The sequence below is a fragment of the Ursus americanus genome, chromosome 11, assembly GCF_024610735.1.
Source record: "Ursus americanus isolate L20-20 chromosome 11, mUrsAme1.1.p, whole genome shotgun sequence".
NCBI lineage: Eukaryota > Metazoa > Chordata > Mammalia > Carnivora > Ursidae > Ursus > Ursus americanus.
In genome coordinates this window covers 41,313,433-41,329,931 of record NC_142137.1, presented here as the reverse complement: position 1 = coordinate 41,329,931, position 16,499 = coordinate 41,313,433, and the positions used below count along the sequence as shown (strand labels likewise).

The following is a 16,499-nucleotide window of genomic DNA, read 5'->3' as shown; positions in this document are numbered from 1 at the left end:
TTTGAAACTGGAACTCAATCACAAGGAAAAATTTGGAAGAAACTCAAACACTTGGAAACTGAGGACCATCCTGCTTAAGAATGATTGGGTAAACCAGGGAATTAAAGAAGAACTGAAGCAAATTATGGAAACCAATGAGAACGAAAACACGTCGGTCCAAAACCTATGGGACACTGCATAGCCATCCAAGCCTCACTCAAAAGAATAGAAAAATCTAAAATGCCATCCTCATACTCACACCTTAAACAGCTGGAGATGGAACAAAAGAACAGGCCTAAGCCACGCATGAAAGGACAACTGATTAAGATTAGAGCAGAGATCAATAAATTAGAAACTAGAAATACAGTAGAGCAGACCAACAAAACTAGAAGCTGGTTCTTTGAAAGAATTAATAAGATCAATAAGCCACTGGCCAGACTTACTCAAAAGAATAGAGAAAGGACGCAAATTAATAAAATTATGAATGAAAGAGGAGAAATCACGACTAACACCAAGGAAGTAGAAACAATCATTAGAAACTATTATCAAGGGGCGCCTGGGTGGCTCAGTTGTTAAGCGTCTGCCTTCAGCTCAGGGCATGACCCCAGGGTCCTGGGATTGAGCCCCGCATCAGGCTCCCTGCACCTCTGGGAGCCTGCTTCTTTCTCTCCCACTTCCCCTGCTTGTGTTCCCTCTCTGGCTGGCTGTTTCTCTGTGTCAAATTAATAAAATAATAAAATAAAATAATAAAATAAAATAAAATAAAATAAAATAATAAAATAAAATAAATAAAATAAAATAATAAAAAATAAAATAAAATAAAATAAAATAAAATAAAAAATAAAATAAATAAAATAAATAAAATAAAATAAAATAAATAAATAAAATAAAATAAATAAAATAAAAAAATAAAATAATAAAATAAAATAAAATAATAAAATAAAATAAAATAAAAAAATAAAAAATAAAATAAAATAAAATAAAAAGAAACTATTATCAACAACTATATGCCAATAAATTAAGCAACCTGGAAGAAATGGATGCCTTCCTGGAAACCTGTAAACTACCAAGACTGAAACAGGAAGAAATTGATAATCTAAATAGACCGATTAACAGTGAAGAGATTGAAGCAGTGATCAAAAACTTCCCAGAAAACAAGAGTCCAGGGCCTGATGGATTCCCTGGGGAAGTCTACCAAACATTCAAAGAAGAAATAATACCTATTCTCCTGAAGCTGTTTAAAAAAATACAAACAGAAGGAAAACTACCAAACTCATTTATGAGGCCAGCATTACCTTGATCCCAAAACCAGGCAAAGACCCCATCAAAAAGGAGAATTCAGACCAATATCCCTGATGCATATGGATGCCAAAATCTCAACAAGATCCTAGCTAATAGGATCCAACAGTACATTAAAAGGATTACCCATCACGACCAAGTGGGATTCATCTCTCCGATGCAAGGGTGGTTCAACATTCGCAAATCAATCAGTGTGATAGAACACATTAGTAAGAGAAGAGACAAGAACCATATGATCCTCTCAATTGATGCAGAAAAAGCATTTGACAAAATACAGCATCCTTTCCTGATTAAAACACTTCAGAGTATAGGGATAGAGAGTACATTCCTCAATCTCATGAAAACTATCTATGAAAAGCCTACAGTGAATATCATTCTCAATGGGGAAAAGCTGAGAGCCTTTCCCTTAAGATCAGGAACACAACAAGGATGCCCACTCTCAACATTATTGTTCAACATAGTACTAGAAGTCCTAACAACAGCAATCAGACAACAAAAAAGAATAAAGGTATTCAAACTGGCAAAGTAGAAGTCAAACTCTCTCTCTTCACAGATGACATGATACTCTATATGGAAAACCCAAAAGACTCCACCCCCAAATTACTAGAACTCAAACAACAATTCAGTAATGTGGTAGGATACAAAATCAATGCTCAGAAATCAGTTGCATTTCTATACACTGAGACTGTAGAAAGAGAAATTAGGGAATCAATTCCATTACAGTAGCACCAAAAACCCTAAGATATCTTGGAATAAACTTAACCAGAGAGGTAAATGATCTATACTCTAGAAACTACAAATCACTCTTGAAAGACATTGAAGAAGACACAAAAAGATGGATCATGGATCAGAAGAATAAACATAGTTAAAATGTCTATGCTACTCAGAGCAATCTACACTTTCAACGCCATCCAGATCAAAATAGCAAAGACATTTTTCAAAGTGCTGGAACAAACAATCCTAAAATATGTGTGGAACCAGAAAAGACCCTGAATCGCCAAGGAAATGTTGAAAAGGAAAAACAAAGCTGGGGGCATCACGTTGCCTGATTTCAAACTATACTACAAAGCTGTGATCACCAAGACAGCATGGTACTGGCACAAAAACAGACACATAGACCAATGGAACAGAATACAGACTCCAGAAATGGACCCTCGACTCTATGGTCAACTAATCTTTGACAAAGCAGGAAAAAACATCCAGTGGAAAAAGGACAATTTCTTTAATAAATGGTGCTGGGAAAATTGGACAGCTATATACAGAATAATGAAACTGTCTCACACCATACACAAAGATAAACTCCAAATGGATGAAAGACCTCGATGTGAGACAGGAATCCATCAAAATTATAGAGGAGAACATAGGCTGTAACTTCTTTGACATCGGCCACAGCAACTTCTTTCATGACACGTCACCAAAGGCAAGGGAAACAAAAGCAAAAATGAACTTTTGGGATTTCATCAAGATAAAAAGCTTCTGCACAGCAAAGGAAACAATCAACAAAACAAAGAGGCAACCCACAGAATGGGAGAAGATATTTGCAAATGACACTACAGATAAAAGGCTGGTATCCAAGATCTATAAAGAACTTCTCAAACTCAATACCCAAGAAACAAATAGTCAAATAAAAAAATGGGCAGAAGATATGAAGAGACACTTTCCAATGAAGACATACAAATGGCTAACAGACACATGAAAAAATATTCAAAATCATTAGCCATCAGGGAAATTCAAATCAAAACCACCTTGAGATACCACCTTACACCAGTTAGAATGACAAAAATTGATAAGGCAAGAAACAAATGTTGGAGATGATGTGGAGAAAGGGGAACCCTCTTACACTGTTGGTGGGAATACAAATTGGTACAGCCACTTTAGAAAACAGTGTGGAGGTTCCTCAAGATGTTAAAAATAGAGCTACCCTATGACCCAGCAATTGCACTACTGGGTATTTACCCCAAAGATACAGACGTAGTGAAGTGTCATAGCAGCATTGTCCACAATAGCCAAACTGTGGAAGGAGTCGAGATGCCCTTCAACAGATGAATGGATAAAGAAGATGTGGTCCATATATACAATGGAATATTACTCAGCCATCAGAAAGAATGATTACCCAACATTTGTGTCAACGTGGATGGGACTGGATGAGATTATGCTAAGTGAAATAAGTCAAGCAGAGAAAGACAATTATCATATGGTTTCACTCATTTGTGGAACATAAGGAATAGCAGGGAGATTGGTAGGAGAAGCAAGGGGAAAATGAAGGGAGCAGTATACAGAGGGGGAAATGAACCACTAGAGACTATGGACCCTGGGAAATAAACTGAGGGTTTTAGAGGGGAGGGAGTGGGGGGTTGGGCTAGCCCAGTGATGGGTATTAAGGAGGGCATGTATTGCATGGAGCACTGGGTGTTATATGCAAACAATGAATCATGGAACACTATATCAAAAACTAATGATGTACTGTGTGGTGAATAACATAATAAGGAAGGAAGGGAGAGAGGGAGGGAGGGAGGGAGGAAGGGAGGGAGGGAGGAAAGAAGGAAGGAGTGCAGATTTGATCCTTACCACAACTATGAAGGCTATGGGTCAACTTTCTGGGCCAAAGATGAACATTTTTCAGCTTCTATCCCTCATCTGTTGGGGATGAGAAAATTACTCACGTGGCTGGAGCTTATGAACATAAATCCATCTTGTCATGAAGATATTGGTTTTGTTAAATTTATTTCAAGCCCTGATGCTTGTCATTCTCAGTAACTTCTGAGATTTTTAGTGTAGACTTCTTTTGCCAGCTCAAGAGATCTCGAGGCAGCTTGATATTTACGTATGGGTGATAATCTAGGAAGCCTCCAAAATCCTTGTGTTTTTTCATAACTACTTCATACTTAGTAATAACATGTTATTTTTGAAGTTTTTCTCTCCAGTCCCACTTCACATAGACCTAAATTTTCTATCTTTATTACTTGATTTCCCCTTCAGTTTCATGCTCAAGTCATGAGAAGCCACCTTATTTAAAATTTTTTCAATCTCTTTGAAAATGTGTACATAGATTTGTACTTCTATGGGTGTACTTTTGAATGATTAGGAATGTGAAATACCTAAAAAATAAATTGAAATATCTTGAAATTAATTGAAATATTTAACATTACAATTCTATGTACTTGAGATCAAGAATGCTTTCAACAAAAGGATTTGTCCTTGTCTAGTTTTGCTTTCAGTTAAAGGGTTACTAGTTTATTTGATTTTCTAGTGATGCTAGATAACTAATGACCATAATTATAGAGGTACTTCCTTTCCATAGACAGAAGAACTTTAACTCTCTTTTGGAAAAGCAGGGAACTATGCCTTTGAATCAGGCTTAAGTTTTGAGAACTGGGGCTATGCAAGGGAAAGAAATAAGGTAGATATGGGGAATAACATGCAATAATATTTGCAGGAAAATTATTTCAAATGAATCACTGTTTACAGTGATGCCAATAGCATGTGGTAATAATAGTCAACATTTAGAGATTGCCTCATTTTCTTCAGTTTTACAGTATCCTGTAATTTTCCTATCTGCCCAATAATTTTATGTAGTACCAATAAAGTACCTTTTATTGCACTAATACAGGGGGTGGGAACATCTTTAAGTTTATTCTGCATTTATTGTGTGTCATTATACATTTCTGTGTTATAATTGGATTCTTTTGTTCATTTTGAAATTTATTTCAAAAATCTTGCAATGTCTCTTGAATTAACTGAAAATATCCTTTAATGTTACAGAATTATGTTTGATAAGCATTCCTTCTAGCTTTCAAGATCTTCAAGAGGCTTTAGATACCTTAGAACCAGTTAATACCATAGAATCTATCATCTTAATTATATCATTTTCTAATCTGATAGGATTGGCGGTAGGATGGGAGAATGGTATACAAGTAAGCATATTACATGGGTTTTGGAAAAGGAGTATAAAATTGGCACCAGGTTAAGATATTAAAGGTAATTTTAAGTACTTAGATATTTTATTTTGCAACTTGTAATATTTGACTACTTTGCTAGGTTGCTTATTAGGTCTGTTTATCACCTTGACCCAGACCGGTATTACTCAGAATCCATAAGTGGGTCCTTTGTGCTTTTATTATTCTTTACTGATAGATTAATGTCAATTACTATAGCTACAGGCAAATAGTGACTTTTTTGTGGGGGGAGAAAAGGAGCATGGACATGTCTAGCTTTTTTTTGAGAGAGAGAGAGCATGAGCAAGGGAGGGGGGCTAGGGGCAGAGAGAGAATCTTTCAAGCAGACTACCTCCTCCGAACCCAGGACTCAATTCCACAACCCATGAGATCATGAGATCATGAGATCATGACCTGAGCCGAAACCAAGAGTGGGTCGCTTAACTGACTGAGCCACCCAGGTGCCCCGGTCATGTTCTGTTCTAAATAAACACTTGTCTGCTTACTTCCATGCATGTGAGCACTTCGCATCCTTTCCACTTAGTCCGCATATTTTCTTTTAAATTTCTAATCATTTTTATTCCAGAATGGGGAGACAATGCCTAGATCTATTGCAGCCTAAACTATAATAAATAGAGCCTCTTTCTCTGTTCCTCTTTTCCCATAAGTTTCAGGAATGAATTGATAAGAACCTAAAAGAATTTGCTTCTGGATAGAATCCTTGAAATCTTCACCCTGTTAGGAATAACCCCAGTAGTTGTGAAAAATAATTCTGAAAGCTGTTACATGGATGGATGAATGTCCAAGTTGAATATTGATGAGAGAGTCTATAGAACAAATTTTACTAAGTTCCAGAGTGCTAAGCTCTACCTCTAGGTTAAGTAACTTCTGGGTTCAAAGAATTTCTTATAGTTAAGGTGCTCTTGAAGTCTTTTAGGGAGTGCTTCAGAGGGCTTCTTACTTAGATTGCCAGTGGTTCAAGATCTCAGCTTTTGTGTTCAAACACTTGAAAGTTATCCTGTAAATTTTCTTTAAAATACTCAGGGGAAGCAGAAGTGCCCTTCCAGTAGGAAAGAAAGAGGATTAACTGTTAAGACCATAAGTAGTTTGATAGTAAGAATAAAGTTATGGCAGTTGAAAGCCACAGCACTTATGATAGCAACTTAGGACACCTTTTTTCTTGGAAAAATAGCATTAAGGTCTTATTCTTGGATATTGTTTTCAAAGACAACAAACAACTTACTCACTACCATTCTTTTTTGTTAAACCCTCTCCCATGTATCACAGCACATTAGGTCATACTGTATCTAATATGAATTACATTTTATTTAACTTTTTGGATGACATTTCAGGAACATCTTGGTCTCCTCCATATTGTATTCAAAGTCACCTTAATGAGGAAATTTTGAAATACTGTTTCCAAGTTCTTAAAGTATATCTGTTTAGAGGATTGCATTCCACTGTGTAATATTTTTAGATACTTACATAGTTACAAGTATTCTGCTGAAACACTTTAACAAAAAAGGTCCTTTCTAAAGTGAAAGAATTTAAAGTGGAAGGGACATCATATTGTAATCTTTAGATGACCTGTTCTCCATCTGCTTCTGATACCATTTTATAACTCACATATTAGAGATATTTCTAAAGGTATAAAACAAGCTTGTGGCGTTCCATTTGGCAACCTGATTATTTATTTTCTTCATTAAGCATTTAAGTGCCTTGTTTGTGTTGAGCACTGTACTAGGCCCTAGCAACAGAGAGTATGTACCTCAGAGAACTGCTCTCAGGAAGCTTTCTGTCTGGTGAGAAGGACAAATGAAAAATAAAATTAAAATGATGTGTAAAATGTGTTAAAATGTAATCATATAATGGGATGGGATAAATAAAAGGAATAATTATCTCTGCTTAGGAAATCACTGAGGAGAAAGTTTAGGAATTTAAAGATGATTAGGTACTTATCAGGTCAGTGAGGAAGGAAAAACATTATATGGGGATGTAATAATGTAAAATAACAGGGTAAATTTGTGGAATTCTAGTTGTTTGGTGTCCATGTAGACTGTGCCTAGAGATGTTATGAGATTCAAGATACCAGTAAGGGCCCAAACAAAGTGAGCTTTGGACCTGATCCCTTTGTTAGTAGAAAGCTACTGAAAAAACCTTACATTTGGAATAACTTGATCGGATTACAGAGATAGCTTTGATTTTAAGGAGTAGTGTGAAACTAATTGGTGACATGTATGTTATGTAATGAGGTTTAAACTGTGTTGGTAGTAGAAGGAATAAAGGATGGAAAGATAAAGAAGATGACATTTTACAGGTAGGTTGCATATGGGAGATGAAGGAAGGGAAGGAGATTTGGTTTTCTGTGGCCTATAGCACTGATGATATTAGAGACAGTTAAGGAAAGGAATAAAGAAGGAGCAACAGGTTTTAGGAGAAGTATGACTTCAGGTTTCGACAACGATTTTGAGAAGCCTGTGGTACATCTAGAGGTGAGGAATAAGGAATTAGATTTCTGTTTGAGTTAGGAGTACACAGGTATAAAGTTTCTACTGGAGATGGAAATATGGGATTTGTTGTTTTATGAGTTTTAATAAAAGCTACAGGAAAATAAATAAAAGGACTCCAACAAATCAATCATAAAGAGGCAATAATAGAAAAAATGTGCAAAAAGCTTTAACAGGCACTTTAGAAAATATATGCAAATAACCAATAAGCATATGAAAATGGAGCTTGACTTCATTAGACATCATCGAAATGCAAAGTGAAACCACAATGACATACCACTCTTTCGAATGCCTAAATTGAAAAGAAAATAGAAAAAGATGTTAGCAGGTGATGGCAAGATTGTGAAACAACTAGAACATTCACTAGCTGTGGAAATACCCATTTATATTGGTACAACCATTTTGGAAAACTCTTTGGTATCTTTTCAAGTTGAACAGATGCAATAATGGGAATCCGGCTGTGGGTGGTTGTGTGTGAGAGAGAGAAAGAGAGGGAGAGAGGAAAGGAGAGAGAAAAAGAGGGGAGAGAGAGACAGGTGAATATTGATATGTAGAGTTTGCTGATATTCCTGCCATGATCAATTTCAAGCCATCAATGGTTTAAAAAACCAACTTGAAAATTCTTCAACGTTTAACAATCAGTATAAGTCAGCTGCAGCCCAACCAAATAATTCCATTTTTAGATATAGCCAACAGAAATATATCTATTAGAATAAATTGTGGTGTATTCATGTAATAAAATACAACAATGGGAGGAATAAACTATTTAGACTGTAATTACATGTAATAACCATAATGGATGTCACAAACACAGTTGAAACCAGGCACAGAAGGCTATATACTATTCAATTTGTATAAAATTCAAAAACACAAACTAATCTAGGGTATTAGAAGTCAGGGTAATTATTATCCTTATTTGGAGTTGTGATAGAGAGGACACAACAGACCTTTGAGCTTCATGGTTTTTGTTTTGTTTGTTTTCACGTTCTGTTTCTTGATCTGGGTGTTATTGACTTGAGTGTATTTACCTTGTGAAATTCATTGAGGTATAACTTATGATTTGTATACTGTTTGAATGTATGTTTTATGTCAACAAAAATACTTACAAAGGGCAAAAACCGTTATGGGCAGAAATGAGATTATCCAGGATGTATATATAAAGTGAGAAGAGAAGAGTGACAAAATGCTGGGCAACACAAGAAACCATGCACACATTCCTATTTCTTTCCCCATATTCCTCAGGGTTTCCTATGAAAGTGTTACATAAGGTAAGAATAATGCTGAGAATGAAATTTCTATTAGAGAGTAGGATTGCTCCTGTAGCATTCCTGCATAGAGACTGTTTCCAAGGGGACATTGGACTGAATTTATTCTTAGATTTTGCAGAAGTTAAAGAGTTGGAGGAAGAAGAGCTACTATCATGAGAAAGACTTGCCAGGAGGTAGGAAATGGTGCTAAATACAGAACAGCAACATTTTTCTAAACCTTCCCAGTGTATTGGATCCCAGTAAATGCACTGTAACTACATCATCATCTCTCAGTGGTATACTGAAATGGTATACTTTGTGAATTATTTGGTTTGAGAAGGAGGGAAAAGGGAAGGATTTCCATACTGACCATTTCCTCAGAGTGCTTTTACAGGTGGGGAAGTAGTGCCAATTAAACAGAAAGGTCTATTAACATATAATATTAGAAAAGCATTCATCTGGACTACTGCATGTTTCTCTCTGTTTTCCAGAAATGGCAGGAAATCTTTTGAAGACATCATCTTTGTCTGTAAGGACAAAATTACTACATCAAATGGGAGTGTCACTTTATAATACATCTCATGGCTACCATGAGGAAGAAGTAAAAAAAAAACTTCAGCAGTTTCCTGGTGGATCCATTGAGCTTCAGAAGGAAGACAGTGGCATTGGCATTCTTACTCTGAACAATCCAAGTAAAATGAATGCCTTCTCAGGTATAGAGATCTTTCTTCTGCTAAAGAATGAGACTAAATCTAAGCTGCTATCACATGATTTTAATCTCTACTCTGGTGACAGAACTATATTTCTAAAACACCTAGCACATCCTAGGGTAGGGCTACTACTTTAATTAGGTCATAATTAGCAATTAGAAAGGATAGCTGCATTAGTTACTTGTGAATCAATAACATTAACGCTTATTGTGGAACCACTTCATTGTTGGTTACTTCAGAAAATGGCAAAAAGATTAATAGTTCTTGAAATCATGGGGTTTATATTCCAAAGTACTGTACGTAGTTTAATGGGGCTTATATAGTTAAGTTTTGAAACCTTGTGGTACAGATTCTTCACCAGTTTTAAACCTCTGTCATCATCTTTTTATTGGCTTCTAAAGCATTTTCTTAAGCAGAGGAAAGAGTAAACTTAATCACTGATAGCATTATGAACTTTGTGAACTTGGAAGATCACCACTGATAAGAATTATAGTCCCTGCTGTTTCCATTTTAAATTTGTCCATTATAAAGAAGCTCCAGTAGAATTTTGAAATGACACTAAGGTAAAAATTTGATCTATAAATCATAGAACTGATAGTTGGTAGGTGTCTTATTAGCAGCCTATGAAGTACTTTCATAGTATGCCTTGGTTTAGAGCATAGTTTGTCAACTGTGGAATAAGATGATGTACTATCCCTTTCCTGAATTAACATCCTATTATAATAGTTCTCATGTGAGTAGAGTTAGGAATCTTACCTTTGTTTTGAGTACCATATACCCAATAGATTGTTAAGATCTCAGTCTTCTGGGGCAGTACTATATTTGAGTTCAGAATACAGGGATAACTCTTGTTATGAGCTTGTTGATTTTATAATCCTTGTTGAGCTTGTTGACTAAGATGTGTGCTGTGTGTACTACTGTGAAGTCAGGTCTATATTTGACTTTGACCCTAAGAAATAATTTTTTCTTACCACCATACCCCTTATTCATTCCAATTTTCCTATTCCTAGAATATGTATGATATATTCTCATTTTCTACCTAACCATGTGTTTGTGTGATTTCTTAATTAAGATAGTGAGAAAGATAGAGAGATTACTAACATATTGTAAATTTCTAAAGCAGGGACTGTCAAATATACCTCTTTTGTGTATATCCCATGGTACCAACACAATAGACATTTGATAGACATTCAGTTAATATTTGTAGAATGTAGGATCTAAGAGTCCTATTTGACTCCTGATAGTTTCTAAATTATTTCTCTTTTTCCAGTATCTTATGTGCTTTCATTCCCCCTCATCTCTCTGACAGGTGTTATGATGCTACAACTTCTGGAAAAAGTGATTGAATTGGAAAATTGGACAGAGGGGAAAGGTGTCATTGTCCGTGGGGCAAAAAATACTTTCTGCTCAGGATCTGATCTGAATGCTGTGAAAGCACTAGGGACTCCAGAGGCAAGTGTTATATGAATTATGCACTAGATTCCACATGTTTATCAGCTATCTGTAGCTGAGATATTTATATTTTACATATGGTTATTATGATAGTTACTCTTTAAGATCTTTCCAAGGATCAGAGGTTTTGGTTTTCTCCTTAAGATGAGGTTACAAATAGGGTGAAATAGTGTGGGTGGGGGAGGGGAGGAAGGAAGGACAAGAAGATTCGCAATCACTAAAGCCCATTAAAACCAGCAAGAGTTTGAATTCTTTCAAGTAGAAGACCCTTAGTATCTCATGATGAGGAATTTTATATGAGGTACATATATAAAGTACCCAGCAAACCTTTGGCACATAGTAGGCTTCAACAAATGCTAACAGTTAAAACATTTGCTTCTGAATTACCCTGATAGAAAAGGAATCCTAATCATCTTCTGTTATTAGTCTCTTCCATTATTCTCCAAGGAACCTGGGATTCCACCCATATACCCTAGGCAAAAAAAAATAACGGAAGAAAAAGGAAAAAAAAAAGTATTCATAGCTATTTAATTATGGGGGTGGGCTCTATGTGGGTAATAATGTTTAAATGGTATTCCGTAAGTCACATTGCTCTATGTAGTATATGATCTATATTTGCATAAAATTGTGAGCAAAGCACTCTCTTTGGGTAATTTTGATAGACTTGGATTTGAATGCTGGTTTCAACACCTGAGAAAGTGATTGGGCAAATCACTTAATCTTTCTAAGTCTTACTTTCCTAATCTAGCAATGAGAATTCTGTACTTTACAGAGCTATTGTGAGGATTGAAGATAATGTATATAAAATGTATACTAGGATAGTGTCTGAAAAAGGTAACTGTTATTTTTATTTCAAAGATCTAAGTATTAATAAACATTATTATCCACAAGATGATCCATAATTTGTAGCACCACTAGACTTAAATTTGCTCTGTGTTCAAATGATTAGAGCACTAAGCTGGAGATTTCACTATATGAATTTTTGCCCAAGGTCATCTCATAATTAGCTATATGAGCTGCAAGTTATTTGATTATAATTTTTCATCTCTGGAATGATTGAATTCCTAGGCACCTTACTTTGTTCATAAAAGACACTGGATAGAAAGAATGAGATAATAGATTATTTGGGGTCTGATGTAAGTTGGGTAGGAAAATATCCGTAAAAATGTGAAAGGTTATTTTGCTTTCTTTTACTTAAAAGGTTGTTTCTGTCTCTTTAGATCATATGGCCAGGATTTTTTATTTTGTATACATGTAAAAGCTGAAAGCAGAATCATGCTGATTTCTATATACCTAAGAAAGAACTATGAATATGTGTAAAACTGAGATTTAAAATGACCTCAGAAAGGACTTTTGAGCCTCACACATGTGTGTGAGTTGCAGCTGCATGTATAAATGCATCTGCCCCTCACAGCTGAGATACTCTAAGACTTTTAACACTCAATTATGAACAGCCTTTCTCTAAGTGAAGTGTTTCTTTATCTAATACACTTACTCTTTGTTATTGCATATGTATCACTAACATTTGCTTATGTGGTGAATTTGCTTTTCTGAAGATGATGAGATAACTAGAATAGATGATGATTTTAGTAATTGGATTACAGTCCCTTCTGATTATAATAAGATACTTGAAAGTGATTATTAAATGGCTTTTTAAAAAAATATATAATTATGTTGATGTTTTTGCCAGTGTATTTTTTCAATGTTTGAAAAATACTTTATTAGTGAAAATTACCTAATATAGATAGAAGTAGACTAATACAGTGAAACCCTCATGTAGCCATAATAGCATTAATAACCATCAACACTTTATTATATTTATCAGTCCACTTTTTAAAAAATGTAGCTGGTATCTTAAGAAGTTGGTTTCATTTTGGTATTTTTTGTTTTATGAGTAGAAAAAGAGCTCCAACTGTCCCTATTAGGCAGTTAATCCTGGGTTGAAAAAGGTTGAGGCAGGGAGATAGATTAGCATAACATACACATTAGCCCTGAAAAGTTATGGGACAGAGAAAAGAATAAGGTGGGAAAAAAATCTAATGTGTTAACCCAATTACGAGAGTTGGATCTGATGCCACAGATGTTCTATAGCCTTTCAGAAGGCAGAAATCATCAAAATCCAATTATAATCTTCAGGATATGGGAAAACAAACCTACTTATTCTGTGGTGAATGGGTATAATTTCTCGAGGAAAAGTCTGGCATTTTAGAAACCTTTATACTCTTAATCTAGCTTAAAGGTAAATATTTTCCTTTGCTCCCTGACCTTTCAGTTACTTTTCTGCCAATTTGTTGTCCTTATTTCTCTGTTGCTTAAATTTCTGCAGTGATCTCAAAGTGCTCATCTTTCTTCTTTGCTTTTGCTACTACTGTTGTTCAGTTGTAGCCTCATTAATTTATAGACAAATTATTCTAATTTTCTCTAAACCCTCCCATGTATTTTGAGGAAATTAATAAATCCATACAATAAGCACTTAGGGGAAAAAAAGAGAAAGGCTTATTTATGGTTCTAGGATAAGATACTTTTATAGGCTGAGCATTTTTCCACTTAGGATAAATGTGGCTTAGAGTAAATAAGATGTTAACAGTTCCTTTTGGCACTTTGGTGGAACATTGTGCTTCCCATCTTTGTTAGACAAGCAAAAGCTGGAGGAGTAGGTTTGGGCCTCAGGGTATCATTTAGCTGGATGAAAATATCACTGTCTGCAGCAGCTCTTAAAGCCTTCTTTTTGTTACTTTCCAGTTTCCAGCCTTTATTCATCAGAGCAGCTCTAGCTTTTCGTTGGTTCCTTTTTTTCAACTTATTATATCACAAGCTGGGTTTTATCTCTCATTGGCTTTTTTTCTTCTTACAGACCAGGAAAGGGCCTGAGCATTTAACCATTTTTGGCCCAATGGCTTTGGGGGACAAATCTAATCTTTTTTCTCCCAAGGTCATGTCGACTACTACAGTGTAATCTCTACTTTATGATACATTTAAAGCCAAAGCATATTCTTTATCCAATTGTCAATACTATTACTGATACTAATAATAACAGTGCTACAAAGACAGCATGGTACTGGCACAAAAACAGACACATAGACCAATGGAACAGAATAGAGAGCCCAGAAATGGACCCTCGGCTCTTTGGGCAACTAATATTTGATAAAGCAGGAAAAAACATCCGGTGGGAAAAAGACAGTCTCTTCAATAAATGGTGCTGGGAAAATTGGACAGCTACATGCAAGAGAATGAAACTTGACCACTATCTCACACCATACACAAAAATAAACTCCAAATGGATGAAAGACCTCGATGTGAGACAGGAATCCATCAAAATTCTAGAGGAGAACATAGGCAACAACCTCTACGACATCGGCCAAAGCAACCTTTTTCATGACACATCCCCAAAGGCAAGAGAAACAAAAGATAAAATGAATTTATGGGACTTCATCAAGATTAAAAGTTTCTGCACAGCCAAGGAAACAGTCAGAAAAACTAAGAGGCAGCCCACGGAACGGGAGAATATATTTGCAAATGACACTACAGATAAAGGACTGGTATCCAAGATCTACAAAGAACTTCTCAAACTCAATACACGAGAAACAAATAAACAAATCAAAAAATGGGCAGAAGATATGAACAGACACTTTTCCAATGAAGACATACAAATGGCTAACAGACACATGAAAAAATGTTCAAAATCATTAGCCATCAAGGAAATTCAAATCAAAACCACACTGAGATACCACCTTACGCCAGTTAGAATGGCAAAAATAGACAAGGCAAGAAACAACAATTGTTGGAGAGGATGTGGAGAAAGGGGGTCCCTCCTACATTGTTGGTGGGAATGCAAGTTGGTACAGCCACTCTGGAAAACAGTGTGGAGGTCCCTTAAAAAGTTAAAAATTGAGCTACCCTATGATCCAGCCATTGCACTACTGGGTATTTACCCCAAAGATACAGACGTAGTGAAGAGAAGGGCCATATGCGCCCCAATGTTCATAGCAGCAATGTCCACAATAGCTAAATCGTGGAAGGAGCCGAGATGCCCTTCAACAGATGACTGGATTAAGAAGTTGTGGTCCATATATACGATGGAATATTACTCAGCTATCAGAAAGAACGAGTTCTCAACATTTGCTACAACATGGACGGCACTGGAGGAGATAATGCTAAGTGAAATAAGTCAAGCAGAGAAAGACAACTATCATATGATTTCTCTCATCTATGGAACATAAGAACTAGGATGATCGGTAGGGGAAGAAAGGGATAAAGAAAGGGGGGGTAATCAGAAGGAGGAATGAAACATGAGAGACTATGGACTATGAGAAACAAACTGAGGACTTCAGAGGGGAGGGCGGTGGGGGAATGGGATAGACCGGTGATGGGTAGTAAAGAGGGCACGTATTGCATGGTGCACTGGGTGTTATACAGAACTAATGAATCATTGAGCCTTACATCGGAAACCGGGGATGTACTGTATGGTGACTAACATAATATAATAAAAAATCATTAAAAAAAAAAAACAGTGCTAGATAACATTTCTTGCTCTATTACTATATATCAGGCACTAAGTTCTTTACATGTCAGATTTATTAACTCATTACTAACTACCCTAATGAGATAGGTACCATTATTATAGGTGAGTAGACTGAAGAACAGAGAGGTTAGGTATCATGCCCAAAGCCAAACTCTAGCTAGTAAGTAGTAGAGCCCAGATTCAACCTAGGCATTTTAGGTCTAGAGTCTATATTGTTAACCATTGTTCTATACTGCTTTTAAACATTTTTAGTGTGACTTATCTTTTGAATGAGAATTATGACAGTATACAGTCTAATACATGCTTCACTTTCATTTCTGCCAATTCTAGATGCTTCTGCCAGAATTTTAAAACTCTAAATCTAGTATAATAGAAAATAGGCCTATTAAAATTAATTTATTGAGATAATTTAACAGGCTTTATTGCACAAAGTTTTTAGGATTTTATTTATTTTCAAGAGAGAGAGTGAGCACTGCAGGAGGAGGGACAGAGGGAGAGGAGAGAGAGAATCTTAAGCAGATTCCCTGCTGAGCACAGAGCCTGATGTAGGACTCCATCTCAAGACCCATGAAATCATGACCTGAGCCAAAAATCACGAGTTGGCTGCTCAACTGACTGAGCCACCCAGGCGCCCCTATTGCATAGATTTTAATAGAATATAAATCAGTCTAGTTTTAAACCTTCTAGCTCTTTGTGCTTGTGTTAATTTTCTTACCAATTTATAATATAGAATGACCTTTGTGATAAAGGCTTTCAGTTATGAAATTTATATTTAATTTATGTTGGTTGTTACCTTTCATTTACTGCATTTGTTTTCTAGAATAACATAGTTTTCCATTTAAAATTCA

General features: G+C 35.7%; 1 protein-coding gene across 5 annotated transcripts in view; it reads left to right on the top strand.

The window, feature by feature from the left end:
- Positions 1-16,499, top strand: part of ECHDC1 (ethylmalonyl-CoA decarboxylase 1) — a 69,593-nt gene that overhangs the window by 9,894 nt on the left and 43,200 nt on the right. For all 5 annotated transcript variants that reach the window (XM_045805593.2, XM_087865472.1, XM_087865471.1 and 2 more), the window contains exons 2-3: positions 9,459-9,680; positions 10,987-11,129. In XM_045805593.2, coding sequence (XP_045661549.1) covers positions 9,461-9,680; positions 10,987-11,129 — 363 coding nt within the window. In that variant the 5' untranslated portion in view covers positions 9,459-9,460. The remainder of the gene's footprint in view (positions 1-9,458; positions 9,681-10,986; positions 11,130-16,499) is intronic.